This window comes from Lutra lutra, chromosome 10, assembly GCF_902655055.1.
Source record: "Lutra lutra chromosome 10, mLutLut1.2, whole genome shotgun sequence".
Lineage (NCBI taxonomy): Eukaryota > Metazoa > Chordata > Mammalia > Carnivora > Mustelidae > Lutra > Lutra lutra.
The window spans coordinates 109,540,198-109,556,896 of record NC_062287.1 but is presented as its reverse complement, the minus strand read 5'-3'; the positions used below and the strand labels follow the sequence as shown (position 1 = coordinate 109,556,896).

The following is a 16,699-nucleotide window of genomic DNA, read 5'->3' as shown; positions in this document are numbered from 1 at the left end:
GAACCAAAGGTGGTGTGGTTGGGGGGCGAAAGCCATAAGCTGAGACTTGAACTCAAAGACATTGAAGCGGCCTTGGGATGCACCCCTGAGGTCTGGGGTCCCTCCCTGTACCCCTCATCCCCACCTTCCCAGAGCTGCCTTGGGTGAACTGACATCAGCCCCCTGGGTGCCTCCCCACCCAATTCAACAGCAGCTCCTTGAGGACAGGGAGCTCCCAGGGCGGGGGGAGCTTTTAATCTGTGATCAGCTGGGGAGCAAGGCCAGTCAGCAGTCCCCAAATGTTCCAGCCTTCAGACGGGAACTAGCCCCACTTCCACCCCTGACAGGCTGGAAGCCCAACCTCTCTCTTAGGGTTCCTGTCCCCCCATATAATTAAAGGGGTCACCAGCGTTATCAAGCCCCTTTGGATGACTGCAGTCACCCTGAGCCAGGATATTAAAAAATCATGGCTCCAGCCCTCCTATAGCAGTGTCAGCGTAAACATAGGCTGTGGGGCCAGAGAGCCTGAGTTCAAATCCTTCCATGGCCTCTTATCCAGCTGCCGGTCCTTAAGCAGGTTACTTTACCTCTCTGGGCCTCAGTGTCCTCATCTGTACAATGGGGATATTAATAGCATCTACTAGGCGGGTTCCCTTGTGACGACTAAATGAGTTAATATGGGGGAAGCACTTGGGACTTTGCTGGGAGAAAGCTCGCCCTTGGGGGGGTCCCTTGTCACCTCTCTAGCTGGAGAGGCTCCCAGCCTGTCCCCAGCTGCCTAAACAGGGGCCCTGCCACTCCCTGGAGTCCCTCCTCCTGGCTGCAGGATCTTTTTCTCTCCACCTCCTTGGGTGACCCCCTGTCTTCTCAGGGACCAATGGGCCCTTCCTGGCGCATTCCGCCCAAAGAGGCCAGCTATCTTCTAGAAATCCAAACTGCCAACCAGCCCCCCAAATCCAACGCACAAAAGACCCTCCGCACGAGGCCTCTGCTTGAGGTCCGTCGAGCACAAGTCCTCTAAGGGGGGGGCCAGGCCTCCAGCTTAGAAAGGTCACATCCACCTTGCTCAGTGAACTTCTCTCCGGGCCTCAGGTTCCCCATCTGTGGGGTGAGGGTATGGAGTTCCATGATGCCCACGGCCTCCTGAGCACTGAGGCTGCTCTTCCTACTTGTTCTCTTTCACGTCATCTTCCTGCTCCGTAGCCTGCCATGGCTCCCCAGCAGGCTGGAGTCAACCCCCAGTCCTCACCGTGGGGGGCAAAGCCTCCACAGGGGAGGCCAGTGTCCCCATCCACTCCACCAGGAGCCTCTGCTGGCCTCCGGCCCCCCTCCCCACTTCTCTCTTGAAGGACCACCCCTGAGAAGCCTGGGAGTCCCTCAGGCTGGGCGTGAAGGCTGCCTCTCCCACGTGAGCTGTGTGGCCTTGGACAAGCCACCTTACTGCCTCACTCCTCTGAGTTTGACAGGGTTAGATGAGAGAACTAAGCCTCCAGCCTGGGATCTGATCTCTGACCTCCCAGGGGGTGGGGGGTTCTGAGGAGAGATGACTGGGTGGGCCAGGACCCCACAAAGTGGAGTGGAGGGAGGGGCAGTGACGTAAGCAGAGGTGGGGCAGGGTGAGGAATGTTCTAGAGAGTGGAGAGCTCCTGTGAGGGAAGGCCTGGCAGGTTGGTCAGGCCGTGGACATTGTCCACAGGGTAGCAAGAAGCCACTGGCAGGTTTGCGCTGGGAACACCAGGCATTCTGGAACTGTCCGAACCCACGTTGCTCCATGAGCAGACGGGAGATGCAGGTCTGCTGAGGGAGTCAGGTAGGAGGCAGCCACAGCTTTTCAGGACAGAGAAATGGGCTAGGACTGGGCGGGTGGCAGGAGACTCCCACCTGCGGAGTTGAGGGAGATCGCCCATCCTCCCTTGGTCCCCAAACAGCCAGGCCACCAGGAGCTCTAGGTTGCCTTCAGCCACATGCCCACTGGGCCCTGCCGGCCACCCCACACCAACCTGGGGGTGACCCCGGCTACCACCCAAGAAATGAGCCACACTGACGCTCCTGCAAACCCTCCAAGGGTATGTGTTATTTCCCAGGGTCCACGTGGGCAACCACGCTGTGGCACTCTCAGATGTCAGTGACTGCCACATTCACGGCTGCCCTTCTCTCAGACTGACAGGCTTCCCTGGGTGGCTGTCGTCATGCGTGGTCCCAGCGAGGGCACCTCCCTCCTCCAGGCAGACCTCTGGGGTGACTCCTTAAGGCTCAGAGTCTCATCTTCCTGTCTGGACCTGGAACTACTCTGTGTAATTCTGTTCCAGGGCCCAGATGCCCAGCCCAACCCTCGTCCCCCTGAGGCAGCCTGGGAAGGCGTACAGGGTCCCCTGCGCCCTCCAGCCCCTCAGGGACCACAGCACAGCTCTCCTCTCTCAGTGTTTATTGGTTCTAAAGGGCATCCATTCTCCCAGGGGAGGCTGAGCAGGCTCATGTCTTCTGGGCTCCATGGACAGGGCGGTTCATGTGCTCGGGGGAGGCCAGGTAGGCCTTGAGCTTGGGCCGGGAGCTGAGGCGCTTCACATAGGCCAAGAGCAGGGGGTGGGAGTCCAGGCAGCTGGGGACCAGGACCTGGTGATTCAGCAACAGGTCCAGCAGATTGTAGTCGGCGAAGGAGATCTGCAGGGCCAAGATCAGAAGAGGGCTGGAGCAGGGTCAGAAGAGGCAGGGCCGCAGGGAGCCAGGACCCTGGCGGTTTGCCATGGCTCTCCTCTGGGCCTCAGTGTGCCCTTCTGAGAAATGGGCTCTGCCACGGGCCGGACCCAGCACTCACCTGGTCGCCCACAATGAAGGCCTGGCCCCCCTGGTTCTGGACCAGCAGGGTCTCAAAAGGCTTCAGGCGCTCCGGCAGCTCCTGAAAATACTTGGCCTTGCCCTCCTCCTGCAAAGGGCAGTGACCCAGTGGCAGCTCCCAGCATGCCTGGCCAGGGTGACTTCCCCGGCCCCGGCCCGGAGCGCCAGCCCGCCCCTGCTTACGTAGTTGTGGTGGATGAGCCGGCCACAGTGCCTGCGGACGTCCTCCACGCCGTCGTTCACCATGTCCACCAGCGCCGCCTCCCGCTGGTCTTTGCCGTACAGCCCTGGGGCAGCAGCCGGGCAGCGGGTCAGGCTCCGTCCAGGCCGGGGCTCCGCTGCTCCCCTCTCCCCCAAACGCCCACAGGTCTCAGGCCGGGGCACCCGGGTCCTCCGATTGGGAGGGGCCGCTCTGCCCAGCTCTGCTGCTCCCAACTCCGAAAGCTCAAGGGGAGTGGTGCCACGGGGGCTCAGTCCGTTGGGCAACTGACTCTTGATTTCAGCTTGGCTATAATCTGGGGGTCCCGGGATCAGGCCCTGCATCAGTGTGGGGTCTGTTTGGCCTGTCCCCTCCCTCTCTGCCCCCGACTACTTTCTCAAATAAATAAATAAAAGCTTTAAAAAAATGCCCAAGGGGACATGCCCAGCTGAGGACCGTGCCCCTTCTTGGTCACATCCCAAGTCTTATCCCGAGACTCAGGAATTTCTTGACCAAATGGCCCCAAGGCCCCTCGCCCAGGTCTGTCCCCCCACCCCCACCCCTGCAAGGGTGAAAGAAGCCTCCCTTCTTCCCTGAGCCTGAGAGGCAGCTGCCTGGGGAGCCGGGACAGAACTGGGCCGAGGGCACTGGTGGGGCTGTGTGCAGTGCTGAGCAGCGTCACAGGGGCAGGAGGAAGTGGCAGGCCATAGCCAGAGGCCTTCGTCCTCCCACCCTGGGTCCTGCAGAAGTCAGGGCAGGCTTGGCCTGGGGGCCACCACGACTCCTCTGTCCCATTCCCTGATTGCCACATCCCACTGGGACTCAGGGCTTGCGAAAAAAGAGGCAACTCTTGAAGCCATGTTCCTACCACCATTGTAAGGAGGCCACAGGCTGGCTCACTGAGCACGGATTTTCTAGATTCAAGAGAGGCCAAAACAGGGGAACATGGGCGGGAGGTCCACTGTGAAGCCTGCAGCGGCCTGTAGCCTACACCGCACACTGTAGGGGCCGCAGCCTCCTCTGACTTGTCCTCCGGGAAATGGGCACACGCAACGCATCTGGCACCATCTGGCTGGCAGAGCCCTCACGACCCAGGCCCTGCCCTTCCCTTGGGATCATCTGGCCTGTCCTCCAGACGGGCGGAACTCTGGTTCTCAGGACATCCGAGGGGGACCCATCGGATACTCTGCAGGCTGTGCCGCCCGCGACTCTGAACTCACCAAAGGTGCGGCCCAGGTGTCGCAGGATGGCATTGGACTGGTACAGGGTGAGGTCTCCGTCCTGGAACTTAGGGAGCTGCCCATACAGCTGGGGAGGGGGTGGTGTGTGGCACAGGTCAGTAAAAGATGCTGAGCTCAGCTGCCCCCACTCTAGGTTTGCCCCCAACGGCCCAGCCCCTGCCCCCTCTGGGCGGTCACTCACACAGGAGGCCTTGAGCGGGCCCTGGAGCCAGGTCTCCTTGGTCACCACCTCCTCCTTCCAGCTCTGGCCCTGGTCCGCCAGCAGCATGCGCATGGCCTCGCAGCGGCCTGCGGTGGGGGAGGGGAGAATGGGGTGGTGGGACACGTGCAGGGACCCCAGCCTCACAGCGCCCTGGGGAGGGGGGTCCAGAGTGTGGGGACGGGACAGAAACTCTAGCTTCTGAGCCTGCTGAGGAGATAAACCATGGGGAAACAGTGGCGACCACGGCCCCAGTGCCGTCCTGGAGAGGGAGACAGGGGCGGAGACTCCAACCCATGGTGCCCCAGGATGGGAACAGAGGCAGAGGGACAGTGCAGCCAGGCTGGGCACCAAGAGGACGCCGCCTTGGGAAAGCCGGACCTGGCCCCGCCCCCGCCATCCAGGCTCCGCCCCCTCCCCACCGGCCCCGCCCCACGGCCCGGGACTCCTGGGCCTGTCCTCGGCCTCCGCTGGACCCCAGGGAGCAGCCTGAGCAGGCGGCCTGGCTCCACCGGTGCCCTTCGCCCTCCTGAAGGAGCAGGGGCCGCACCTCGGGTGGGGAAGTAGACGATGGTGTAGGGCGGCACTAGGAGAGACAGACAGGGCGTGAAAGAGGACCCCTCACGGAGCTGCACCGAGAAGGGGGAGGCTCAGCCAGGGTCCCGCCCCCCACCCCCACCCGTACCCCCACCCCACCCCCCATCCTCCATCCCCCACCCCTGGCCTGGTCCAGACCCTACTCACTAGCTAGCGGGGCAGTGGAAAAGCAAGCAGCAGGAAGTGGCGACGGGCCCAGTGACCTTATATTTATGGTCTGTTCCCCAACCCCCCTCCCTTCTCGCCCCACCCAGGAATGCGCCGAGTCACCGAGCGGAGCTTGTCCCTGGGCAAGGTTGGGTGTGGCGGGGGCAGGGCCGGACGGGCTCACCCGCACCTCCGTGCCGTGCCGTGTACCCTGCCTGAAGGGCACGGACTTCAGCATCGCACAGCACAGCCGCTTCCAGCATCCGGGCCACGCCCAAACCCGCAGGCTCAGGGCCCACGGAGGGCCAGGTCCGGGTCGCCAGCACTGGCACACAGTAGGTGCTCATTAAGTGCTTCAGGCGCGAATGAATGCAATTTTGATAGGAATATCCATTTTACACCTCTTCTCTCCAGAATAATAATTATGGCAAACCCTTAGGGGCCTAGGACTGTGCTGAGAAATATATGTAGATTACCACCCTAGGACTTGGTATTGTTCTGATCCCCATTTTACAGAGGAGGAACTGAAGCACAGAGAGGTTAAGTGACTTTCTCAAGGTCACACAGCTGGGAAACAGTACTTTTACTGTTCACTTTAAAAAGCCTCACTGTTAACCCTCAGTCTTTCTTCTGTAAAGCCTTGTCATCTCCAGACCATGTTTTGACTGAGTCTAAGTGCTAACGTGCTCTTCAAATACCGACTGGACATGGGGATACGGGTGGCTGGAAAGATGGACTGAATGGGCAGGACCTCCTGAGCCTGAGGAGGTTGTGTTCTTCCAGGCAGAGCCCGGTGCCTACCTCCCTGCAGGCCCACCGATGACACCCCCAGCCCTCTTCTGGCTGCCCCTTCCTGAGTCGGGGCAGGGGTTGTGGGGGTGTCTCAGTGGCTGTGGCAGTCCTCCCCGGGAATTGGAGCCTGACTGAACCAGACGTCTCTCAGCCAGGTTTTCCCGTCAGAGCCAGCAGGAACGAGGAAGGTATCTTCCCCTTCTAAAGCCTGGGTGGGGGGGGACCCAAAACAGCCTCATCAGGAGCATCGCTCAGCCTCCTTCGAGCCCACAGCTGCCTGGGGCCGGGAAGGGTGGGGGAGGGGGGCCAGGGCTGGGCTCTATCCCTGACTCACAGCTGGAGGAACATCTGCCCGGCACTTAGCAGCTTACAAAGAGCTTTCACATAAAAGGTCTCATTTCATCTCCACCACGTCCTGAGAGGGAGGGAGTCTTGTTCCCATTATACTGACGAGGACACCAAGGTTCACAGAGGTTCATTCATCTGCTCTGGCCTGGAACATGCATTGCCTCCCTTCGTGCACGAGCATCTAAGGCCTGGGAGACCCCTTCCTGCCTGGAGGGCCCGCCTCCTGCCGGCTCACCCCTCCAGCGATTGCGCTCAGGTGCCCAGGGCCAGCTGTCCCCCTGCTCAGCCGGGCACTGTTCAGCGGTGTTCTGGGGTCTGCGTTTACCCACAGTCCTCTGGCTCCCCAGGCAAAGCCCGTGGACTCTCTGGCCACCCCGGGGGCCTCCTCCTCTGGAATCCAGAAGCACAGTTTTCCCAGCCCCGGGGGGCCAAGAACTTCCCTGTGTCCATCCCCCACCTCCAGTCTACGTGTATCTCAGCACCGGTCTCTGGCGGTTTTTAAAATATAAACAAACCGCTCTGTTTTTCCTCGGATTTCAGTCTTATAAAGGGTACACTCGGCAGCTTTAATACATTGTGTTGTGCAACCTTCATCACTACGCAGTCCCAGCACCTTTTCATCTCCCCCCAAAACACCCTGTACCCATGGGCAGTCCTGCTCTCATCCCCACTCATCTATTTTGTTGCTGGGGATTTGCCTATGCTGGGTATTGCATATAACTGGAAACATACATTCTGTGGCATTTAGGGTCTGGCTGCTTTCACGTGGCAGAATGTCTTTGAGGTTTATGCATGTCATAGGGTGTAACTGGGGCGCCTAGGTGGCTCAGTTGGTTGAGCGTCTGCCTTTGGCTCAGGTCACGATCTCAGAGTCCTGGGATCAAGCCCCAAGTCTAACTCTCTGCTCAGTGGGGAGGCTGCTTCTCTCTCTGTGTGTTTTGACTCTCAAATAAATAAATAAAATCTTTAAAACAAAACAGCGCATCACTCCTGTCTCCCGCGGAGGAATATGTCGTGACACGGACATGCACATCTTGTCTACCCCTTCTTGCACCGACGGACATCTGGGCTGTTTCACTTTGGGGCTCGTGTGAATCAGGCTGCTGTGAACGCTTGTGTGCAAATTTTTGCATGAACTTAACGCTTTCAACTCCCTTGGGTACATCCCCAGGGGTGGACCGGCTGGGTCACACGGCAGCTCATTTTGAGGAAATGCCAAACTCTTTCCCAGAGTGGGTTTCATAAACCCACCAGCAGCCTGTGAAGGCCCTCACTTCTCCAAGTCTTCACCGACACTGCTACTGTCTGTCCTTTTCACTTTAGTTATCCTGCTGCGTGTGGAGTGGCATCTCCACGGGGGTCTGTGCGCCAAGGCTGGGGTGACTTGTGGGGAACAGGGAGGAGAGGGAGCCATTGTCTTTGTCATCAGAATCACATCTCAGGGGCACCTGGCTGTCTCAGTCAGTGGAACACCAGAGTCTTGATCTCAGCTTTGTGAGTTCAAGCCCCACGTTGGGCATGGAGCCTACTTAAATATTAATATTAATAAAAATTTTTAAAAGATTTTATTTATTTATTTGACACACAGAGATTACAAGTAGGCAGAGAGGAAGGCAGAGAGAGGGGGGAAGCAGGCTCCCCACTGAGCAGAGAGCCCCACACGGGGCTCGATCCCAGGACCCTGAGATCATGACCCGAGCCGAAGGCAGAGGCTTTAACCCACTGAGCCACACAGGCGCCCCAATAATAATTTAAAAAAAAAAAAGAAGGATCACCGTTCAGAGTGAAGGAGATAGACACAAGGCTTCATTCACACTCTGATTAGTCTTTATCAGGCTATGAGTGGGCTAGGCCTCATGGCAAACACCAGAATAGGAAAGATACGGTCTCCACTCTAATTGACTCTTTTGATGAAGAATATAAAGTCTTCATCAGCAGTCCATCCACCCAGCCATCTATCCATCTCCATCCTTCTCTGTCTGTCCATCTATCTATCCCTCTATCTAATCGTCCACCCATCCAACAACCAAACATTTGGCCAGCAGCCCATCAGAACATCTACCTATATGTCTACCCACCCATCCAGCTACCCATTTACCCACCCAGTCATCCTCCACCTGTCCATCCATCCATCCATTCACCCAACCTTCTATCAGTGCAATCATCTACCCATCCATCTACCAACTATTTAACTACTAGCCTATCAAATCATCTACCCATCCTTCCATCCAGTCAGCTACCTATCCGTCCATCCATCCATCCATCCATCCATCTATCCATCTCTCTGTCAACCTATGTGGACATCCTAGACACTGGAGCCGGAGCTCCAGCTTGGCTATGGTGGGCTGGGCAAGTCAAGGGCATCGAAGCAAATACCGTAGAATGTTGTTCACTGAACAACAGGGAGGATTTCCAAGCCAGGCTTTCTCCACCTAGATACAAAGGCTTTGCTTCTTGACTGAAAACACTTTTATCCACTCTACCCTGACCACTTAACGCCCCCACTACTTTGGCTTATGCTTTGGGGCACACGTTTCTCCCACTTCCCACCTTCTTGGATGGTCCTTTGGACATAGGATCATTCGTCACACGTGGAATCCACCATTTTTCTGAGCCCTTCTTATGTGCCAGGAAACTTCTAGGTCCTTCACTTAATTTTCACAATGGTACCAGGAGGCCTCGGTCAACATCCATTTTCCAGATAAGGAAACTGAGGCTCAGAGAGGGGAACTACCTCACTGAGGGCCACATAGTGAGCACACAGGGAAACCCTGGCCTATAGACCTTCTAGAAGACCTTGCAGAAAATGCTAGAATTCCTGTGTCTGAAGGATTTTGCAATGCTGCTTGGGATGTACTGCCCTTCTGGACTCCAGGAGGAGGCAAGACCCCGAGGGCAGAGGGTAACGGTTGCAGGCTGCGGAAGGCTGAACCTTCAAGGGGTCAACTTGAGCATCACAAGGAGCCCTTCCCACCCTTTACCACCTGGCCGGCGTCCGCTCCCCTCTGAATCCTGACCTTTCCTCAGATCCCCTGCCCTGCTCAGGGCTGTGTGGGGACTGTTCCCTCCTCTGCCCGCTGGCCACTCTTCCCTTTGGGTGGTCACTCCCACCATCCTTCTGGTCTTGGCTCCCACGCCATGTCCTCGGTGCCCCCAGTCACAGCAAGGTCACATTCTCCTCTCAAGAGCCTGTCCCATCGTCATCCTGGGCTTGCTGAATGTGCATCTGCCTCCAGCTGGAAGGTTCCAGGAGGCAGGGACTGGTTCCTAACACCCAGGAAGGCGATGTAGGTACTCCTCGACACTTGCTGAAGACACAGCCCCTCTGAAATTTTCTCCAGCCTCTTGCCACCCATACCCTCTCCAGGAGCTACTGACCTCTGCCTCCCTCCTGGGGGCCTCTCCCTAACATACTCTGCTGGATGCAGGGGCCTGGAACATTCCACATTCACAGTCGATCCCTGCCAGTGTCCCGGCGCTCACCCAGAGCTGAGCATGGGTCAAACCCTAAAAGGCTGCCCCATCCTCTCTTCTCCATGAAGCCCCCCTGTTGCCTGGGCCAGTGCTCCCAAGCACCTGGAGACTGTCTGTGGCCCTTTTCTGAGTCCGATGTGCCTGAAAGCAGGACCCTCAGGACAGACCCAGTCTGTATAGGCCCTGAGGCTCGGTCCCAACTGGCCTCAGATGTCTGCGAAAGGAACACATGAATGGGTGGCTGCTCGTGTGGCTGAGGGAGGCCAGAGCCACCAGCTCGGGTGGCAGGTGTCTGGCGGGATCTGTTTCCCTAGGACAAAGGCTGGTGCGGGGGGCAGGTGAATAAATCATGAGGGGCCTGGAGCAGGGCGGGGGCAGGACAACTGACCTCCTTGTGGGAGGTGAAGACCAGGTAGCTGGGCAGTAAGAGGTCTGGGGACACAACAGGGGGCACGAGAGGCCGGTGGGGGCTGCCTGGCCCACCCCCACATTTCTCCCTGAAGAAGGTTGGAGGTCAGCAGAAGGTAGGTGGGAGATGCTGGCGGAAGGTGAGGAGGTGGGGGCGTCCAGAGCTACCCTGGGGCTCTGCGTGGGAAGAAGGGGGTATGTCTGGGGGCAGGCTCAGGTTGGGGGGGGCTGTCTTTCCAGAATCTGGGAGTCATCCGGGAGGGGCTGTTGGTGGGGAGAATGGAAAGAGCAGGGGTGGACAGACAGAAAGACGGACAGACTAGTGTGAGAGAGATTTTTATGCCATAGAGGGAGGGAATGACAGAGGTGGGCAAGAGTGGTCAGAGAGACCCACAGACACAGCTGGACAGATGTCAGCAGGGGGAGGCAAGGGGATGCAAGGGGGATAGACACAGAGAGACAGACACAGAGCTGAGGAGGCAGAGAGGGGCAGTGAGTGAGAATACAGCGGGGAAGGCAGTTAGGGGGTGCAGAGACCAGGAGTTGAAGAGGCCAGGTGGCCAGGGGTCTGCAAGGGTGATGCGGGGGCGGGGCCCAGGGCTCAGTCTGTGGCCAGCGTGGGGCTGGAGGCTGGTGGGTTGGGGGAGGCTTGGATTTGGAGGAGGGGCTGTGTAAGCAGCATGGGGAGCTAGAAGAGCTGTGGGATGGGGGCGCTGGGACTGTGGAGAGAGGAACCGGGGAAATGAGTAGCAGGGACCCTGGGGGGACCCCACCCACAGCTGCCCACTGAGCCACCCTCCCACAGGAACGGGGCAACCAGAGTGCGACCAGGAGGTACCACGAACTCGTCTCCATGGCCCTTCCCCAGGGCCAGGCAGATGGCTGTCTCCCCGCAGGGGACCCCAGCCCCTCTGAGGGCACCCCAGGGCCCAGCCAGGCTCCCGCCAGTCCAGCAGCCACCAGGAGGCGGGCACTCCTCAGGGAGCTGGAGGCCCAGGTGCAGGCAGCCTATGGGCAGGTAAAGGGGACAGGGCTATGGGGCATGTCTTCAACTGAGGGCACCCTAAGGGAACAGTAGGACCCCACACCCCATCAGACAGACCCAGGGCAGAACTCAGGGAGGAGACCCCGGATGTGCCTTTTGACAGAGGGCTCAGTGAGTCTGTCAGCTGCCCAGGAGGCTGGTATCTCTCCCCACCTCTGCCCTCACTGAGCCCTGCATCCAGTCTGTGGCCCCCAGGGCTGGCCCCTTTCCCCCCTTCCCCTGAGTACAAGGGCCAGGGCACTGGTTCAGGCAGGGGCGCGGAGGATGGGAGGCTGGCCAGGTGCTCCAAGGTGAGAGCCACGGTCCTGGCAGGGAGAGGCAGGAGCGTCCTGGGCCCGGCCAAGATTGCCTCCTCTCAGGACGGGGAGTAGCGGGGAGAGTCTGCCAAGTTCTAAACACCATTCTGGGGCGAAAGGTGTCCCAGCCCTCCCCAGCACACCAAGCACCTGGTTTCTTCCTCCCAGGTCCAGGAGCTGCTTCTGAAGGCATTAAATCTCTCCCGACTGGGGGAGCTCAGGGGTAGGGTCTGGAGGCGAAAGCACTAGAGGGGGTTTCTGGAAGACCCTCCGGAGTGAGCATAGGGAAGCTGTGCCTTCCAGGGGGCCTTGGGTCCTGAGTGGCCCCCCTCACCAGCAGAGATGCTCAGAGATAATCCTGGATTAGGACCCAAGCCCCCGTGCCCAGGGCTCCCCGCCTGCCCACCCGCTCCCAATCTTCCCCACAAAACCCTAGGAAAATCCCCTGCAGTGCTCCCAGACTCTCACTGGGAGCAGGTGGGGACTGGCAGGAGCCCACAGCACCCGCTGAGGCCCAGGCCTGGGCTGCCCCCAGGACTCCAGGCCTGGTATGGTTCAGGAGCCCATGGGAAACTGTGCCAAGCGGCCTCGACACCGGGGGCCTAAGGTAGGACGGCTAAGGGGGAGAAGCCAAGGCCAGGAGGCTGGGCTGTAGCCTGGGAGGGTCAGGTGGGGTGGGCAGAGCCCGGAGTGAGGGCCGGGCTGGGGTTAGAGAGGGACCATGGCAGGGGGATGGAGGGGTTGGTTCCCATGGCCCTGGACCAATCAAGATTTTCCCTGAGAAGGCCCCAGACTGTAGCCCCTCCCATGGACCAGTGGGCCTTCCGCACCAACCTCATGCGGGGTCCCCCAGCTGTCCACCCAGCTGCCTGTGCCTGCTGCTGTCCCTGCTCTCCGCTGGTCAGAGATGGGAGATGCAGTGTTTGAGCTCAAGGTCCCATTCTGCCACTGGCTTTCTAAGTGACGTTAGCCCGGTCCCTTCCTTTTCGGGGGGACCTCGGGTAGCCCAGCTGAACAGTAAGGGGACGGACCCTTCCAGCCTAGAGCGTTGATGGGTGAGAGCCCTCACTGTCCTGTGCTGGGCTCCAGAGATGGGAGAGGCTGGTCAATGAGAGTGGAGGGGCGGCTACCCCAGCTCACAGCTGGCTTTACTGCAGGACCACTGGCAGCGGCCCAGCTCCCCGCCAGGGGTCTCCCGCTGTGGCCCCAGCCCCAGCCCTGAGGAGCAGGGGGGCCCAGGGCCGGGTATCCAGGGCTACTCGGTTCTCAACAGCCTGGTGGGGCCCGCCTGCGTCTTCCTGCGGCCCAGCATCGCCGCCTCCCAGCTCGTATGTACGGCTGCCCCTGTCTTTGCCTCCTCTCTGCCTCTCCTTGAGTAGCGGGGAGAGGATGGTGTGGGGTCTTTGGAGCAAAGGCACCCAGATCCAGGGGGTGGGGCAAGGAAAAGTGGAGACACAGAAACAAGATCAAACAGGGGGAAGACCCAGGGAGACATGCCAGGAAAGAGAGAGGGGAGGACAGAGAGAGACCCAGAGAGCTCCAGAGACAGCCACCAAGTGGGTGGGCAGGGAGGCAGCTGGGCATTCAGGAGAGGAACAGAGAGAGAACAAGAGACATACAGCGACACTGAGGTCCCCGAGGTCAAGTCAGAGGTTCTGCCCGACTCCAGATCCACTTCCGGCACATGGAGCACCCTACAAGATGGTGGGGGCAGGAGGTGGGCCCCGGGAAAGATCTGGGCAGGGGGCAGGGAAGGGGGTGGCCCAAGACACCCAGGTCAGTCAGCAGAAATGGGTAGGAGCAGGTCTGAGCAGTGTCAGACAGACACAGGCCCTGCCCGTCCCATTGGGGGTGCCGAGTGGGGCTCCGCAAAGAACAAGAGGAAGGGGTACGGGTGCCTGGGTGGTCCAGGGACTTCTTAACCTCTCTGTGCAAACTGCCTCCCCCCGCCCCGCCCCAGGACCGGGACCTGCGGCCAGAGGAGATCGAAGGTAAAGGGTTCTGGAAAAGACTGGAGTGTCCAGAAGGGTGGGTATAGGCCGGGCCTCAGCTGGTCTCTAGGAGGAACTAGGGGCAAGGAGGAGGCTTCAGGAGATCGAAGAGATGGGGACCAGACTGAATGGAGAGAGGCTGACAGAGCCCAAAGCTGCCCGTTCCCGGATCTCAGCTGCCAGGCGGGTCAAGGGCCCTTTTTATATTTGTTCATTCAGCAAATACCTCCTGGGTGCCTACCATGTGCTTAGCCCTGTGTGGGGAGCACTGGGGAAGGGGCGAACTGGACAGAGGCAGCCCATGTCCTCCGGGGACAGATGTCGATAAGTCAACTATGAGTACAAATGGTGCTAAGTGATCTCAAGAAAATGAACAAATGGGCTGGAGGGGACTCAATGTAGAGGGAAGACTTCCTTGAGTAGGTGATGTAAGGACCAGAAGAGGGTAGAAGGTTCCAGAATGTGAACTCCGTGAGGTCAGGGATTGTTTCCTTTTCTTTCCCTCCCCCCTCTCTCTCCTTCCCTCCCTCGCTCTCTCCCTCCCTGCCTTCCTTCCTGCCATATCCCAGTACCTAGAGCAGAGCTTGGCCCATAGTAGATGCTCCTTAAATATTTGAATTAAAGGCATAACATGAGCCAAGACACTGAAATGGCAGAGGAAGTGATGTTTACAAGGAGGAAGTGATTAGACCAAAGGAAGAAGGGTGTGCTGGTCCAGGCCGGGGTCCCGGGGGACGTGTGGGGGCTGCTGACCCCGCCCTGCCCGGCAGAGCTGCAAGTGGCCTTCCAGGAGTTTGACCGAGACCGGGACGGCTACATCGGCTACCGGGAGCTGGGCGCCTGCATGAGGACGCTGGGCTACATGCCCACCGAGATGGAGCTCATCGAGATTTCACAGCAAATCAGTATGTGCCTCAGACGCACCCCACCCACCCCCAGTTCTCCAGAGGCCATGGCCATGGCTTGAGCAGCTGGGCAGCCTGGGGAACGCAGGTGCCCACACAGGTCACCCCCAGCGCCCGGGCCCCTGCTCCTTCCCAAGGCACTCTCTCTGCCTCTGAAGAATCTCCCCACCCCTGGCAAGATAGGCAGGGCAAGGACGACTATTCCCATTTTTGAGATGAGGAAACTGAGGCTTTGGAAGCTTAAGTGACTTAGCTAAGGTCCCAGAGCCAGGTCATTGGAGTGAGGACTTAAACCTAATCAAAAATCTTCAGGAAAATTAGGAAAAGCCACCAGAAAACACAGATGACCCAGCCTGCCCTCCCCCACACCATCACGAGAGGGAAGGGCCCACTTACTGGGGCAGTGGACAGGGGCAGAGACCAGGAGAGGTGAGCAGGGGAGGGGCTGGGCAGGGGTCCCTGATGGCTGGGGTCTCCAATGGGCATGGCCCCCAGGTGGCGGAAAGGTGGACTTTGAAGACTTTGTGGAGCTGATGGGCCCCAAGCTGCTGGCAGAGACAGCCGACATGATCGGGGTCAGGGAGCTACGGGACGCTTTTCGGGAGGTGCGGCCACTGGGGCTGAAGGGCAGCGGTGGGGGGGGGGGGTGGCCTACGGGTCTGCTGAGAGTGAGGGCCAAGTGAATGAATGATTCGGTCGGGGACTCAACGCCACGACCAATGCCATCACAGTTTGACACCAACGGGGACGGCTGCATCAGCTTGGCTGAGCTGCGGGCAGCCCTCAAGGCCCTGCTGGGGGAGCGCCTCAGCCAGCGGGAGGTGGATGAGATCCTCCACGACATTGACCTCAATGGGGACGGCCTGGTGGACTTCGAAGGTACCACCCACCGCCCTCCGCGCTTAGTGCCACACACCCTGGGAGGTTTCTAACAGACAAGGAAAGGCTAAAAGGAGCATTGTCACTGCATGTCAGACCCTGGGCTGAGCACCTTATGTCCTCTCCCCATGAGCAAGACAACAAAGTCAATTCTTAGGAAAGTGTGAGTGCTTAGCAAAAGTTGTGGATGGAACCAAGATGTGAAGCCAGGCAGGCTGACCAGAACCCAGTTCTCCCTCTATGCTGGATTCCCACAGGGCGAAAACAAGGGTTAAACACTAACAGGAAGCCAAGGAAAATTAGCATGTAGAAATTCTCTGTAGTAGGCCCCAAAGTTGTTCCTGAGCTTCCTAGCAGCCAAAGCAAAGAGGAAAATAGGTTTAGTTACAAGGGTTTTGTCTTTTCTGTTTTTTGTTTTCCCCATAAAACAAAGCCCCTCTTCTTAGCCCAAAGGCCTCCTCCCTACCAGATTCAGAAGACTCCCTTGCAGGCCCTGCCCTGGACCGCACTCCTTCCCACCTCAAAGCCAGTATATTCTCACAGCTATTGGGCTCCCGAGAACAGACCTGCAACCTTGGCTTTGTCCCGACAGAGTTTGTGCGAATGATGTCTCGCTGAGCCATCTGGGCAGAGAAGCTGGAGGCAGCAGACAGGAACTTGGGACCACAGCCGGGAAGCCCACCGCCTCCAAATGGCCCTCCTCCGCCCCTCCTTCCTCCTGCCTGTGTGTTCTCATCCCCATCAAGACCCCATGCCCGTCCCTGTCTAACAATAAAGTATTTTGGGGCCTGGGGAGATGGCTTTTACCTCTCACTGGTATATCCTGCAGGACCTGGTCTTTGGCCCCCAAAAGTTAAGTCCTGGGCTGGGAGGACCCTCGACTGAACTCCACCGTGGGCGGTGGCCCCTTCTGGATCCTGGGCCCATCAGAGGGCAAGTGTCAGGAGACGTCCCTAGAGGAGGAAGCGCCCACTGCTTCTCCCAGAGCTGGGGTGCATTGGGCCCCTCCTCCTGTAAAAAGGCCCAGGGTTACACATGCCCTAGCGCGTGGGGCCAGATTTTTCTTCCCAAAATGTGACTTGCGTTGTATCACACTTCTGCTCCGGAACTGGCCACAACCTACCACCCCCATGGTCCCCAGGTTAATCCTGCTCCTGCTCCCAGCACCAGAAGGCTCTGGGAGGACGAGGGCTCACGTGGAGTCACACAGATTAGGACGAAGCAGAGGTGGGACTTCAACCCTGGCTCCAGGGCCAACAGGACAAGGTGGCTCCGGGTCAGGGAGGCCCCAGGCCTCAGGCTCTCCTAGCTGCAGCAAACACCTGCTTGGCAGAGCGCAGCCTGACCTATGGCTGTGCCCACCC

General features: G+C 59.0%; 2 protein-coding genes across 3 annotated transcripts; one reads left to right on the top strand and one right to left on the bottom strand.

Annotated features, from left to right (window-relative positions):
* Positions 1-2,387: 2,387 nt before the first annotated feature.
* On the bottom strand, positions 2,388-10,093 carry GSTP1 (glutathione S-transferase pi 1). 2 transcript variants are annotated; one of them, XM_047747331.1, is made up of 8 exons: positions 10,085-10,093; positions 9,599-9,604; positions 5,004-5,039; positions 4,436-4,542; positions 4,234-4,321; positions 2,998-3,101; positions 2,795-2,902; positions 2,388-2,640 (listed from the first exon to the last, which is right to left on the bottom strand). In XM_047747331.1, coding segments are annotated over exons 2-8 (633 nt in total). In that variant the 5' UTR covers positions 9,600-9,604; positions 10,085-10,093; the 3' UTR covers positions 2,388-2,451. The 2 variants fall into 2 exon arrangements, with proteins under 2 accessions (XP_047603287.1, XP_047603286.1); XM_047747330.1 differs by lacking the exons at positions 9,599-9,604; positions 10,085-10,093 and adding an exon at positions 5,198-5,459.
* A 2,017-nt stretch (positions 10,094-12,110) lies between these two features.
* On the top strand, positions 12,111-15,989 carry CABP2 (calcium binding protein 2). Its single transcript, XM_047747333.1, has 7 exons — positions 12,111-12,167; positions 12,718-12,888; positions 13,521-13,551; positions 14,322-14,456; positions 14,952-15,061; positions 15,188-15,335; positions 15,928-15,989. Exons 1-7 carry the CDS (start codon positions 12,111-12,113, stop codon positions 15,951-15,953), a joined length of 678 nt encoding a protein of 225 aa, XP_047603289.1. The 3' UTR covers positions 15,954-15,989.
* Positions 15,990-16,699: the final 710 nt, after the last annotated feature.

Bases quoted from the DNA above. Each gene is read 5' to 3' on its own strand.
- CABP2 (XM_047747333.1), top strand. From the start codon at position 12,111: ATGGTTCAGGAGCCCATGGGAAACTGTGCCAAGCGGCCTCGACACCGG. The intron at 14,457-14,951 runs GTATGTGCCTCA...CATGGCCCCCAG, and splicing joins CGAGATTTCACAGCAAATCA to GTGGCGGAAAGGTGGACTTT. The intron at 15,062-15,187 runs GTGCGGCCACTG...ATGCCATCACAG, and splicing joins TACGGGACGCTTTTCGGGAG to TTTGACACCAACGGGGACGG.
- GSTP1 (XM_047747330.1), bottom strand. From the start codon at position 5,435: ATGCTGAAGTCCGTGCCCTTCAGGCAGGGTACACGGCACGGCACGGAG. The intron at 5,040-5,197 runs GTGAGTAGGGTC...TGTCTCTCCTAG, and splicing joins TTCCACTGCCCCGCTAGCTA to TGCCGCCCTACACCATCGTC. The intron at 4,322-4,435 runs GTGAGTGACCGC...CCCCCTCCCCAG, and splicing joins GCCCGCTCAAGGCCTCCTGT to CTGTATGGGCAGCTCCCTAA.